This window comes from Theropithecus gelada, chromosome 15 (genome assembly GCF_003255815.1).
Source record: "Theropithecus gelada isolate Dixy chromosome 15, Tgel_1.0, whole genome shotgun sequence".
NCBI classification, from domain to species: domain Eukaryota; kingdom Metazoa; phylum Chordata; class Mammalia; order Primates; family Cercopithecidae; genus Theropithecus; species Theropithecus gelada.
This window is the reverse complement of record NC_037683.1, coordinates 2,369,019-2,384,157: the sequence shown is the minus strand read 5'-3', so window position 1 is coordinate 2,384,157 and position 15,139 is coordinate 2,369,019. Positions and strand designations below refer to the sequence as shown.

The window sequence follows — 15,139 nt, the reverse complement described above, 5'->3', positions numbered from 1 at the left end:
GGCGACAGAGAGAGACTCTGTCTCAAAAAAAAAAAAAAAAAAAAAAAAAAAAAAAAATGAACAAATCAGAAATCCTAGGCTGGGCACAGTGGCTCACATCTATAATCTCAATACTTTGAGAGGCCAAGGTAGGAAGATCATTTGAGTTCAGGAGTTTGAGACCAACCTAGGCAACACGGCGAGACCCTATCTCTACAAAAAGCTTTAAAAATTAGGCGGGCAAGGTGGTCCTTGCCTTGCCTGTGGTCCCTGCCTGTGGTCCCTGCTCCTCAGGAAGCTGCGACTGGAGGATCACTTGAGCCCAGGAGTTCAAGGCTACACTGAGCCATGACTGCACCACTGCACTCCAGCCTGGGAGAGAGAAAGAGATCCTGTCAAAAGAAGAAAAGAAGAGAAAAGAGAAGAGAAGGAGAGAGAAGGACAGTAAAAGAAGAAAAGAAGAGAGGAGAAGAGAAGAGGGATGAGAAGGAGAGAGGAGAGAGAGGAAAGAAAGAAAAGAAGAAAAAAATGAAAAGAGAAAAAGAAAGAAAAGCACAGGAAAGGCAAGAAGAAAGAAAAGGAGAAAGGAAAAAAGAAAAGAAGAGAAAGGTAAAATCAAAAGAGAAGAAAGAAAAGTTATAGAACAGAAAAACATAGTAACTAAATTTAACTTTATACAATTGACTGATGAACAGATTAGATACACACGAGAGAATTAAAGCATCCTGAGTGAAGAACAATGAGAGAGAAGAATGGAAATTAGAGAAGAGAAGATAAGTAACATACCCTATGCCACCGAAATGTAACTGGAGGCCCACGAAGGAGAAGAAAAAATGGGGCAGAAACAGTAAACATACAATGGATGAGAATCTTCCAATACCTGTAAAACTCATGAAACCATAGTCTCAAGAGGCACTACAAAATGCCAGCAGGATTCAAAAAAAGACATCTACAGACCAAAGAACTCACAGGAATACTGATGAAATCCAAAGACAAAGAGAAGATTTTTCAAGCAGCCAGAAGGAATTTCTGGCCAGGATAAAACGGCACAGACTTGTCTCTCCCTGCTCCCCTCCTCTAAGCCCAATCACAAACCCTGGAGAGAACCCAAGAGACAAAGGAGGACTCTGAAAGGTGGAAGAGGAAGGCAAACTGGCTTGGAGCCCCAGACTGGAGGACCAACACAGCAACAGGGTGTTCTTACGACCCCCACCCAACAGGAGGTGACCCAGGCCTGATGCTTCCTGACTCCCTGCCTAGCAACAGAGGCAACCCAGGTACACTTATTCTGGCCTGGATCGAGTGGGAGTCCCACCTACCACCCCAGGTGAGCCCAAGCCCTACTAACAATCAGCAGGCAGGGACAACAGCAAGAGAGCACTCAGCCCAGAGGCACTCTCCTTCCCCATCGGGTGGACCTGAGACACCCTCCCACAAACTAGACACACCCTGCACCAGGGTAATCCAGCAAGTGGGACCACCATCACCAGCATCTGGCTTAGGAGGCACTCTCCTTCCCCACTGGTCATGGGACTCCTCTCCCCACTGAGGGAAGCCATCCAGCTGAGGGGAGGGGTGGACACCGGCACAGGAGCCACACTCCACGCACCTGGTGGTGATGCTGAAATGTTCCACCCCTCAGAGGCAGGGGTATAAAACAAACACCCAGCCTGGGAAGCTCTTGGTCCTGTGCGCAGAGACTCCCATGTCCACCCAGAGGAAGCATGCTGCCCAGCCTAGGAAGTTGCTTCTGCCCTCGAGCAACATCAGCAGGGACCCGCGGGAGCCCCAGGGGAGAGGCTAAGTCAAGCGACTGAAAAAGCACCACAAAGGCTAGGAAGGTCAGACTATCACCAGAACCACGGTCACAAAAGTAGGACAGGCCTGCATGCTAAACCTCAACAAGGTGACTGCTGCTAAAATAAAACCAGGACCCAGAGCTTCCTAACAAAATAGCCAAAATGATCGGGAAGCCATCAGAAATGACTTTAACCAGAGGACAATGAACTGGCACAACCACCATGATAAATCAAATGTTGGAACTATCTGACAAGGATTTTAAAGCAACTAGCATGAAATCACTCCCAAGTAATCACAAATTCTCCTGAAACAAAACCAGAAAATTTTGGTAATGAGAGCCAAATGAAGAACTGGAAAATATAGTAACAGACATTTTAAAACTCACTGCATGGGCTGAGCAATAGCTGAGATGACAGAAGACAGAATCACTGAACTTGAGGTCAGATCAAGAGAATTTACCCAATCTGAACAACAGGCAGAAAATGCAATGAAGAAAAGAAGAACAGAGCCTCCCAGACCTGCGGGAGAATAACAAAAGACCCAAGGGTTCTATCACCCGAGGCCAGATCAAAGTGGAGAAAGAGCAACAGAAAGAGAAAATCTTCCCAAACATGCTGAATGACACAAATGAATGAAATGTTTTAAGAAACTGAGTGAACTCCAAAAAAGATAAACTTCTTTAAGAAATCCACACGAGGACACATCATGACTATACTTCTAAAACTAAAGACAAAATATTTTGAAGCAGTCAGAGGGGAATGACACGATACATACAGGGGAACACCAACTCCAATGACTATGACTTCTCACCTGAAGCTATGGAGGCCAGAGGGAAGTGGCACAGTTTTCAAGTGCTGAAGGAAAATAACTGTCAATCAACCACAAATTCTACAGCCAGCAAGAGTATCCTTAAAAAAATGAAGAGGAAATAAAGATGTTCTCTGTTGAAGGAAAATAAAATAATCTGCCAAACCTTAAAGAATGGCTAAAGGAAGCTGTCCAAACAGCAAGAAAATAAGGAATCTTGGAGGACCAGAAAGAAAAAATAATGGAGATATGTGAGTAATGAGTAAACACAACAGACTACCCTCCTGATGAGTTTTTTAAATTACACACAATGACAAAAATTATAACACCGTCAGATGGTCAAGACAGTGGTATTTAAAAGTAGGGAGAGTAAGGGCAGCTAAATGGAAAAAAGGTCTCCGCATTTCACTGACAATAGTAAAAAAAGGATATCAGTAAACTGTTATAAGTCACGTAAGTATACCGTAATACCCAGAGCAATCACTAAGAAATTATACAAAGAGATACACCCAAAAACAATATAAATAAGTCTAGATAAAAATCCTAAAAAATGGTCATTTAACCAATAAGAAGTCAAGAGAAGAGAAACAGGAACAAGAAACAGAGGAAACAAACAGAAAACAAGCAATAAAATGTCAGGCTCAAGTCCTACATACCAATACTAATTGTTAACAATATAATATTATTAGTAAATGTAAATACTCTAAATACACCAATCAAAAGACAGACTGGTGGAGGGTAGATTAAAAAACATGACATCATTACATGCTCTTTACAAGAAATACACTTCAAATTCAACAACTTAAGTAGGTTAAAAAATAAAAGGAGGGAAAAAAAGATATGCCATGCAAACACTTAAAAAAAAAAAAAAGCAGAACTGCATTAATAAAGTAGAAAAATTATGAGAAGCAAAAAGGGACATTACATAATGATAAAAGCATCGATCTACCAGAAAGACCTTAAAATCCTGAAAGTTCATGCACCAAACTACAGAGCCTCAAAGTACACGGAAGAAGCTGACACAGCTAAAAAGAGGAACAGATCTACAAGTATAGCTACAGACTCAACACCCCCTAGACAGAATTACTAGACATAAAATCAACAAAGATATAAAGTAGAACACAAACAACTAGCAGAATACAACTGATAAAGCACTCCACCAAACAGCAGAACACTCATTTTTTTCCAAATGCCCATGCAACATTCACTAAAAGAGACCATATCCTAGGCCACAAAACAAACCTTAACGAGTATAAAAGAACAGAAATCAAACTAGGTTATCTTACTGAAATCATATGGGAAATAGTAAGACAAAACAGGAAAATCTCTCAACACTTGCAAATCAGAGTTTGAAATCACTGAGGAGTGCTGTGGTCTAAGTGTTTTCTGTCCCTCCAAAATTCATGCTGCAACCTAATCCCCAATGTGGCAGTGTTGAGAGGTGGGGCCTTTTGGGGGTGATCAGATCGCCAGGGCCTCACTCTCGTGAATGAGACTAAGGAGGCTTGAGGGAGCCTCTCCCTTCTGACATATGAGGACGCTCAGAAGGTGCCATCTATAAGGAACGGGCCCTCGCCACACGCCAAATCTGTTGGCACTTTAATCTTGGGCTTCTCAGCCTCCAGAACCGTGAACAATCAATTTCTGTCATTTATAAATTACTCAAAAGTACAGCAGTTCCCTCTTATCCCCAAGGGATAAGCTCCAAGACCCTCAGTGGATTCCTGAAACAAAATACATACATATTGGGCTCAGTACTATACTTTCCTACACACAAAAAATTTTTTGAGACAGGGTCTCACTCTGTTACCCAGGCTGGAGTGCAGTGGTACTGTAATCTCAAATCCCGACTCAAACGATCCTCCCACCTCAGCCTCCTTAGTAGCTGGGACTACAGGCCCACAGCCACCACGCCCAGCTAATTCTCTTTTTAATGTGGAGACTATGTCTTGTTATGTTGCCCAGGCTGGTCTCAAATTCCTAGACTCAAGCAATCGTCCTACCTTGGCTTCCCAAAGTGCTTGGATTACAGGTGTCAGCCACCACGCTTGGCCCTCAAAACATCTTTTACTGTACTATACTCACACTTCTTAGGAGGATGTGAGATGAGAAAATGCCTAGATGATGAGATGAAGTGAGGTGAACGACATAGGCGTAGTAGTGACCTAGCTTTAGGCTACCCCCAATCTTCTGACAATAGGTCAGACAGAGGACTGACTATCTGCTTGGGGAGATCCTGGGTCATCAAGCCATGACGATGTCCACAGTGGGAGGTCAGGAGCAGATGATATCAATGACTTACGAGGACAGCATATACAGTGTGGACATGCTGGACAAAGGGATGAGTCACGTACCAGGCAAGATGGTGCGAGACGTCATCATGCTACTCAGAATAGCATGCGATTTAAAACTTATGAATTATTTCTGAATTTTCCATGTAATATATTCAGGCCACAGTTGACCAAAGGTTACTGGTAAGAGGGGACTACTCTATTTTGTTATAGCAGCCCAAATGGACTAAGACAATGCATCAAAGAAGTAGTTATCAAAGAAAATTTTTTTAAAATACCTAGAACTGAACGAACATGAAAATACAACACATATGTGTGATGCAGCTGTGGCAGTAGTAAGTGGGAAATTTATAGCACTAAACTCTTCCATCAGAAGAGGAAAGGTCTCAAATCAATAATACAAGTTCCTAGCTCAAGAAACTAGAAAGGGCCGGGCGCGGTGGCTCAAGCCTGTAATCCCAGCACTTTGGGAGGCCGAGACGGGCGGATCACGAGGTCAGGAGATCAAGACCATCCTGGCTAACACGGTGAAACCCCGTCTCTACTAAAAATACAAAAAACTAGCCGGGCGCAGTGGCGGGCGCCTGTAGTCCCAGCTACTCGGGAGGCTGAGGCAGGAGAATGGCGTGAACCCAGGAGGCGGAGCTTGCAGTGAGCTGAGATCTGGCCACTGCACTCCAGCCTGGGCGACAGAGCGAGACTCCGTCTCAGAAAAAAAAAAAAAAAAAAAGAAACTAGAAAGAGACGAGCAAAATAAACCCAAAAGCAGCAGAAGGAAGGGAGACAGGCATGGCTAGAAAAGGCAACAGAAGAGGTCCTCGTGGGATGGAATGATCTATACTTAGGTTAGATAAATGTCAATATCCTGGTGTAATATTATGCTATAATTTTAGAACAAGTCATCATTAGGGAAACTGAATAAAGGGTACCAAGGATCTCTGTATTTCTTTAAAATGCATGTTAATATACAATTGTCTCCAACTGGCCAGGCGTGGTGGCTCCCGCCTGTAATCCTAGCACTTTGGGAGGCTGAGGTGGAAGAATCACTTAAGTCCAGAAGTTCCAAACTAGTCTGGGCAACACAGTGAGATCCCATTTCTACAAAAATAAAAATTGTTTAAAGAAAAATATATACATACACAATTAACTCAAAACTAAAATTTAATTTTTTAAATTAGCCAAGGATTTTAAGATACTTCATAGAAAAAGGTACTCGAATGGCCAATAAGCATATAAAAATGCTCATCATTAGTCATCAGGAAATGCATACAAAAACTACGGTGAGATATAACCCACCCACTTAAATAACTAAAATCAAAAAGACTGACATCATCAAGTGTTGGCAAGGACGCAAAGCAACTGGAACTCACATACACTGCTGGCCAAATAAATAAGTCAATTTGGAAAACAACTGGGCACTTTCTAAGAAAGTTACACATATGTATCTTATTATTACCCAGTAATCCCAAGCACAGCTGTTTAAGATAAATGAAAACATCTGTCCACATAGATGAATGTTCACAGAAGCTCTATTCATAATAGCCAAAAGCTGGAAATGTCCCCAGATAATCACCAACAGATGAATGGAGATATAAAACGTGAGCTAGCCATACCATGGAATATTATTACTAAGCAAAAAAGATCTACACAACATGAATTTCAAAAATACTATGCCAGTCGGCCGGGCGCGGTGGCTCAAGCCTGTAATCCCAGCACTTTGGGAGGCCGAGGCGGGTGGATCACGAGGTCAGGAGATCGAGACTATCCTGGCTAACATGGTGAAACCCCGTCTCTACTAAAAATACAAGAAAATTAGCCAGGCGTGGTGGCGGGTGCCTGTAGTCCCAGCTACTCGGGAGGCTGACGCAAGAGAATGGCGTGAACCCGGGGGATGGAGCTTGCAGTGAGCCGAGATCACGCCACTGCACTCCAGCCTGGGCGACAGAGCAAAACTCTGTCTCAAAAAAAAAAAAAAAAAAAATTCCTCAAACTACACTATTAAAACATGTGTGCTTTACCACATGTAAATTACACCTCAGTAAAAGTGGTTCTCTCAAAGGTCCAAAATGGCCGGATGCGGGGACTCACACCTGTAATCCCAGCACTTTGGGAGGCCAAGACAGGAGGATCACTTGAGCCCAGGAATTCGAGCCCATCCCTGGCAGAACTTGTCTCTACTTTAAAAAAAAAAAAAAAAAAGGCCAAAACAAAAGTCAAGTCTTTACTTTATGCCTTACAATGGGCATTAACCATTGTATCCTAGCAGGGACTTCTCTGAAAAGCTCAAATTTCATACATCTCTCCCCTCCTCAGAAACCTTCGGTGGTTCCCCAATTCATCAATCAGCCCCTCAAAACATTCCACGCTCTGGCCTCAGTACTTTTTTCAGTCTAATTTTGCCTTCCAACTCTGCAGCCTCTACCCCTATGAGGCCACCAGCCTTTCCTACATCGTGTGCTCTTCACGCTCTCCCCTCCACTTCCCCGTCTTTGCTTCTCTTAATTCATTCCCTTACCGCCATCTGATTCTCACACAACTAGACTACAAACTCAGTTTTCACTCTAATGGAACATTCTAGATTCACTCAGGGGAGTCTCCCTCCCTCTGCTCCTCCCCTGTTCTGCCAGTAGCATCTGCCCTTTAGAGAGCCAGCCTCCTCAGCCTGTCACTATGGGTCTCTGTACATGTGGACAGTTCCATCACTACAGGAGGCCTGAAAAGGATACTAAGGGCCCCACCGTTCAAAATGTAATGCCCAACTGAACTCATGTAAGTTTAATTCTTTTTGAGACAGGATCTTGCTCTGTCACCCAGGCTGAAGTGCAGTGTGACAATCATGGCTCACTGCAGCCTCGATCTTCTGGGCTCAACTGATCTTCCCACCTCAGCCTCCCAAGTAACTGGGACCACAGGCATGCACCACCATGCCCAGTTAACTTTTACGTTCTTTGTAGACACAGTCTCACTCTGCTGCCCAGACTGTCTCAATCTCCTGGGCTCAAGCAATCCTCCCACCTCAGCCTCCCAAAGTGCAGAGATTTCAGGTGTGAGCCACCACATTCTGCCCCCAGATACAAGTTTAATTTTGACTACTTGAGTATGAAGTGATGGGAAGAGAGTGACTGGGGAATAGCAAACCACTCTAAGAAAAAGAGGGCCAGGCGTAGTGGCTCACGCCTGTAATCCCAGCACTTTGGGAGGCCAAGGTGGGCGGATCACAAGGTCAGGAGATTGAGACCATCCCGGCTAACACGGTGAAACCCCATCTCTACTAAAAAAAATACAAAAAATTAGCCGGGCATTGTGGTGAACGCCTGTAGTCCCAGCTACTCAGCAGGCTGAGGCAGAAGAATGGCGTGAACCCGGGAGGCGGAGTTTGCAGTGAGCCGAGATTGTGCCACTGCACTCCAGCCTGGGCGACAGAGCAAGACTCCAACTCAAAAAAAAACAAAAAAAAAAGAAAAAGAAAGAAGAAGAGGACTAGGTGGGAGCTCAGGAAAGCCAAAAATAGAAAAAGCTCAAAGATCTTTCTTTCTTTTTTCTGAGACAGGGTCTCACTCTGTTGCCCAGGCTGGAATGCAGTGGTGTACTCTCGGCTCACCACAGCCTCCGCCTCCTGGGTTTAAGCAATTCTCCTGCCTCAGCCTCCTGAATAGCTGGGATTACAGGCGCCTGCCACCACACCTGGCTAATTTTGTATTTTTAGTAGAGACGAGGTTTCACCATGTTGGCCAGGCTGGTCTCCAACTCCTGACTTCAGGTGATCTGCCTGCCTCAACTTCCCAAAATGCTGGGATTACAGGCATGAGCTACCACGCCCGGCCTCAAAGATCTTTTCTGTAGTGATAACAAAAGTTACGAAAGCAGAAAAATACTATGAAATAATGACTAAATATTCTTGTCAAGGGCACCATCGTTCCTATGTCTGGGCTCCCCATGGCAGTCCAGCTGACCGTAACTCACCCTTGGCTGCCTCCCACACCCACTGTCAATCAGTCCAGCTCCATGGATTCAGCGTGTATATCTGCTGCTCTGTGTACCCTTCCTATTCCCTCTGCCGACAGACAGGCAAGTCCATCCGGGCACAGTGGACTCACTCACTCACTCAACTCATACCTGTGATCCCAGCACTTTGGGAGGCCAAGGTGGGTGGGAGCACTGCTTGAGCCCAGGAGTTTGAGACCAGCCTGGGCAACACAGGAAAACTCCACCTCTACAAAAAATAATAATAATTAACCGGACCTGGAGGTGCAGGCCTGTGGTCCTAACTGTGATCCTAGCTACTCGGGAGGCTAAGGTAGGAGGATCACTTGAGCTCAAGGAGGTCAAGGTTGCAGTAAGCTATGATCATGCCACTGCACTCCAGCCTGGGCAACAGAGCAAGACCTTGTCCCAAAAAAATACAAAGAAGAACAGCCAAGTCTTTGGCATTTCCAGCCTAACGACATCAGCTCTCAGGTAGTACACCTGTCTATGGCCTCTACCCACTCCAACCTGCTAAAAACATCTTCCCAGGCTCGCTCTCTCAGCACGACATCCCCCTACTTAAAAACCCTCCCAGGCACACATTATCAAAGAAATCCCCAGCCAACCTGAGCACCACAAACAATCTGGCCCCAGAGTATTTTCCAAACTAATCACTTACTATTTCAGTCCACAAATCCTCCACCTCAACAAAGTTAATCTACTCAGTACACGCGAAGACACCTCTCCTCTGCACAGGGCTGCAGCCAGCCGCCCTCCCCTCTGCTCTTGGGGGCTAACCATTCAACAAGTATTTGAGCACTCTGTGCTGTGGACACAGCAGTAAGTGGGACAACCATAATCCCTGGCCTCACAGAGATGCACACATAACTAGGCAGCAGGTGGTTCTCAGGACACCTCTGCAGAGGAAAGGTCATGCTAGCTGGACCAACCAGCACCTCCCACAGTATCTAGTACCCCCTAACAGGTGCTCAGGAAGCATTTGAAGATGCTCTGTAACCTCCATCTTGGAAACACCCAAATCGCTTATCAAGAACAACCAAAGACGATTTAAATATACAATCTAAACTCAAAAACCAATCATCCGAACAAGTCACCACCTTCAGAAATGTGACAATGTGCTCACAAGTGTGCTGCCATCCAGAGCAGGCTCTTCACACCAAGACTCCAGCCACTGCTGCCCTCCTGCCAATGCAGGGAGGAAGAGGCACAGTGGCTTCATAGCCAGTTCTGGAGTTGGAAAGGGGCTCTGAGTACAGATTTCATTTTAACCCAAAGTCACTACAACGAAATATGGCGACCCTCCGGAGTTGATTACAAAGGGGTTTTGCTCATCACGTCAAGTAAGCAAACCGGAGTCTGAACTCTTCTTGTTGCCTACATAATGAAACTGCTGGTCCCTGAGATGGGGACTAAAACCCAGGCTTCACAGGCCACAGCATCCTCACACTGATTTCTTATTTCATAACATAGTTTCCAAATCAGTAGTTCAAATTACTCTAGCAAGACTGAGCAAAAAAGGAGGAGGGGACCAGACAACTCCTCCCAACAGTGTGCCTCTGGGCAGGCCATGTGGCTTCTGGGCAGGGCCATGTGCTGTCAGTAAGGTGAGGAGATGAACTCCCGAACCCTAAACTCCCATCCAGTGCCCTAGGGTTCACGGCAGCTTAGCTCTGCAAGCAAAGGGAAAACCTGGTTTCCACTGAGCTACACCACAACATCCTTGCAAAGAATGGAGTGCATGCTAGTACTTGCCCCGGGTTGTTTTTTAACATTGTCCTTGAGAGATAATAAAAGCTTGCTCTCCACATTGTCCCCTGAAACCAAGGTCTAGATACCTGAGTTTCCTAAGGGCATGTACAAAATGCACAGTGGCCAAGATCAACGCCAGGACTGCACTGCTCTAGTCCAGCATGCTATCCTGTAAAATAAACAGAACTTCAGCCACCCTTCTCAACTTCTTTCACCAATGTATTACAACTTTCACTCAAACATCATCACAAAATGTACTGACTAAGCAGCTTCCACACCTTCTTACAGACATTTTTAACCAGACCATTTTCAACATGTCCAATACATTATTTCTTAAAAAAAAATGAAAACACTGTCAATGAAACAAGAGAGTTACCAAAAGAAAGGGAGAGGGGACCTAAAAATAAAAGCCTAAGGCGGCCCACAATTCTTGGCTGTGGCCCCAGAGACAAATGAAACTGGAGGAAGTGTTTCTGCACAGCCATATGCCACAAGGCCTCGCCAAGGGCAAGCTCTCCTGAGCCTACCCACTTACTACAATGGCAGACTGGTGGCCCCAGGAACACCAAAACTCTCAAAAGGCAAATGCAAAGCGAGACAGCAGCCAGCCCTGGAGTTTCAGCATGCTTTCAATCTTTATACAAATGGAAGATGGGCCTTATTTAGCAACCTAATGAACAACCCTCTAACAAGTTAAACATTTAAGCCACTTTCACCATCACCCCCAAAAGCGATTTCCAATTAAAGCATCCATATTGAAAGAACCATGTCCGATTAACTGAAAACTAAGCTGGAGAGGCACATGGAGACATTCAAAAGAAGAAACAGAGCAAAAGGTGCTGGAGTAGAAGAAGTGTTGGGGGGACACACACTATCCTACCAAAACCCCCTCCCCACTCAGTCTCTTACAAGACACAAGCACACTGGGTAATAGCGAATCTCACACCCAGGCTGTGACCACCCCCCCCAACAACATAAATCACTTCAGCTGAGCTGAGGCAAGTCTTTCGGTCATCTGAATTGGGATCTCTTCAACCTGTAAATTTAAATAAAGATTCTCAATTTTTACACAGTTTTACACAGGACGGCCAAGTGCGGTGCCTCACCCTGTAATCCCAGCACTTTGGGAGGCCGAGGCAGGCAGATCACCTGAGCCCAGGAGTTCAAAACTAGCCTGGGCAAATAGACCCCATTTTTACAAAACTAAAAATTGTTTAAAGAAAACCCCCATGTCTACAAAAAAAACAAAAAGTTAGCCAGGCGTGGTGGTGACTACTCGGGAGGCTGAGGCGGGAAGATCACTTGAGCCTGGGAGGCAGAGATTGCAGTGAGTCGAGGTCACACCACTGCACTCCATCCTGGCCGACAGAGTGAGACCCTGTCCCCTACAGAAAAAAAAAAAAAAAAGTAAAAAAGAAAATTACACAGGAAGCTGAAGCAGGAGGATCACTCCAGCCCAGGAGTTGGAGACCAGCCTGGGAAACCCAAGCAGACTCCATCTCAAACACCTGGCCTCAAGTGATCGTCCCACCTTTGTCTCTAATTCACTAGAATTATAAATATAAATCACCACACCTGGCTTAATTTTTTTTTTTTTTTTTTTTTTTTTTTTGTAATTACACATGCTCCCCTGTTCCCTCGGCAAAAAGAAGTGGAAACCAGCCAGGCGCGGTGGCTGACACCTGTAATCCCAGCGCTTTGGGAGGCCAAGGCGGGCGGATCATGAGGTCAGGAGTTTGAGACCAGCCTGGCAATACGGAGAAATCCCGTCTCTATTAAAAATACAAAAACTGGCCGGGTGTGGGGGCGCACACCTGTAATCCCAGCTACTCGGGATGCTGAGGCAGAAGAAACACTTGAACCCAGTAGGCAGTGGTTGCGGTGAGCTGAGATCGCGCCACTGCACTCCAGCATGGAAGATAGAGACTCAGTTTCAAAAAAAAAAAAAAGTGGAAACGAGACCTCCTGAAATCAGGGTCTGATGTGCAAAGGCACTGCCACCCACCAGGAAGGGGCACTCCAGTCTCAGCTCCTAAGATGGTATCCAGTCTTCCCCAGCTCCTGTTCGTGTTTCTTTTCTTTAAATGCCCACCTTTTAATAATTCCAAAACTCGAAAGCCCATTTTAGTATAAGATTCTGAATTCATCATCTGATGAGTCAACAAGTATTAAAGAGTGATCTGGTACCGGAACTGAAACTAGACGAACCCAATACTAACACAGAAACATGCATATTTATTGCTGGACGGCTGACAAATTCCATGCTGAATGCCAAAACTAAATGCAACGACATAAAAATGCATGCACCTTGCTGAAGAAATTGGGAAGCAGATCATGAAAGTTCTTTTTATAGCAATTTGTCTAACATCCGCTGCCTGAGCCCTCAGCCCTCTCCACATATAAAATCTTAAAAAAAACATGCAGGAGTAAAACTTTGTGCTCGGACCCCAGGAGCCATGCCCAAGAATGCCCTGGGCTCCACTGCATCTGCAGGAGCCCAGCCAGCGCCCACAAGCAGCTGCGGTGGACGGGCCTCGGTGGGACACTCCCACAGCAGCGGAAAATACAGTGGAAAAGTATAGATGAAGTCGAGAAGAACCTAAGAACACAACGTGGGATAATGGAATAGCAAAAGCCAGTCTCAGAAAGAGACATCACTGGCAAAGGTGTAAAAACTATAGTGGTGTAAGCACATACGGCAAAATACAAAGAAAAGCAAAACAGTGAGCAACACAAGGTGTGAGGCAAGTGAGCTCATGCAACCGGCAGTGACTGCAAGATAACCAAGGTCTGCTCTCGGATGGTTGTTTGCACCTGACTCAGGTTTTATACATACATCTTACCAATTCCGTTCTCAAAAACTCATGCGAAGTCTTGGATGTAGCACTGTTTCTTCATCATTACAACATAGAAACTAAGGTTCCACTGAGCCAGTAAACAAGAACTGTAAACCTGAAAACTATCAAAGAAAGGAAAAACTCTTTCCCAATTACTACTTACACAGTACAAAAACCAGTTTGAAATAAGGCGAGGTATTTAATCCCTAAAACTTACAAAACGCGTTTGTCCTTATGACTAACTAGAGTCTAGCTGGGGCACAGGCCACTGTCAAACAGGGTAACGCCTGCTCAGCGTTTTCCAAACTGGTCAACTGAACTCCTCTCTGGAATGGCTCTCTGTCTCCTTTAGTCATACTCTAAAAAGGTTAATTTTTCACCAGGATAAAGGCAAATTGTTGAAGAATGCTTCAAATGAAAAGAGGATTACAGAAATATTAACCCTTAATATGGTACCTGAAACAAAGCACCTGAAATTAATAAAGAAGTCAGCCACTTATGAGAATCACCAGGTCTGTCCTGTTCCCAGGGCACGAAACAGAAGCGTCTTAATCCACTAAGCACATTAGGGCCTAACAAATTGGACTCGGTAACAAGGTTACCTAGTTCTTCCAAACAGGAATTAAGCAAAGGGGATCATTATGATTAAGCACAATCCGCGGAATACGCAATTTCTAGTTGGGGAATTCAACAGCTGATGGATGGTAACCATCAAAATTCTTAACAAGTGAAAGGCTCGGAATCACAGGTCCAGCACTTGGCGATGCCCGGCGCGCTGGGAAGCGGCGTCTCAGACGGCGGCCCCGCGTCCCCATGGTCCCTCCCTGCGCCCAAAACCGGGCAGGCTCCCTCCCGCCGCCGCCGCCGCCAACGGGAGGCTGGGGGCACTCCCGAAATAGGAGCGGAAGCCCCGACCCACGCCGCCCTCCGCCGCGGGGACGCCCACTCGCCAGGTGACCGCGTCCCCACGCTCCGCGTTGCCCGGGCGCCGCCGGGATCTCGGAGGCGGCCAGCCCAGCCCCGACCCTGTGCGGACGCGGCACAAAGGCGCGGCGCGCGGACCCCCGACCCGGCCCGACCCCGGCCGCGTCCCCCGGCCCCGGCCCGCGCCCCCCGCCCGGCCCACCTCGGCCGTAGGCCTTGGCGCAGATCCACTGCAGGTTGGCGGCGATCTTGGCGCGCGCCGCGTCGTAGCGGTCCAGGGGCACGAGGTCGGCGGCGCCGTCCGGCGGGGCCTCCATCTTCCTCCAGCCCTCGGCGGCGGCGCGGCCGCCCGCGTCCACCATCTGCAGACAAAGGGCTGAGGCGGCGGCCCGGCCGCAACAAAGGCGCCGCCGCCCCTCGCCGCGCGGGGCCCGGTGCGCCCCGAGCCCCCACTCGGCCCCGCAGCCGGCCCGCCGGGAGGGGCGCCCGAGCGCGGCCCCCGCCTCACCTCACAGCCGCCGCCGTCGCCGCCCCCGCGGCTGCTGCATGCTGCGGGCGCCGAGCCCGGGCGGAGGAGGAGCCGAGCCCGCGGCCCAGAGAGGCGGCGGCAGGAGGGCGCGGGCCGGGGGCGGAGGCGGGGGCGGGCGCGGGCCGGGGGCGGTGGCAGCGCGTGCGCGGCCCCGGGTGAGCGGCGGCGGCGACAGCGGCTGAGGCGGCGGCCAAGGAGCAGGAGCGCGCTCACCGCCGCGGCCTCGCACAGGCGCA

The 15,139-nt window shown here is 47.1% G+C and overlaps 1 protein-coding gene across 2 annotated transcripts in view; it reads right to left on the bottom strand.

Moving 5' to 3' along the window:
* Positions 1–14,745, bottom strand: part of CAMSAP1 (calmodulin regulated spectrin associated protein 1) — a 97,347-nt gene extending 82,602 nt beyond the window's left edge. Inside the window, exon 1 of one of the 2 annotated variants that reach the window (XM_025359975.1) lies at positions 14,577–14,745. In XM_025359975.1, the coding sequence (XP_025215760.1) occupies positions 14,577–14,736 (160 nt within the window). In that variant the 5' untranslated portion in view covers positions 14,737–14,745. The remainder of the gene's footprint in view (positions 1–14,576) is intronic. The other variant, XM_025359976.1, reaches the window with a different exon arrangement.
* Between the last annotated feature and the right edge of the window lie 394 nt (positions 14,746–15,139).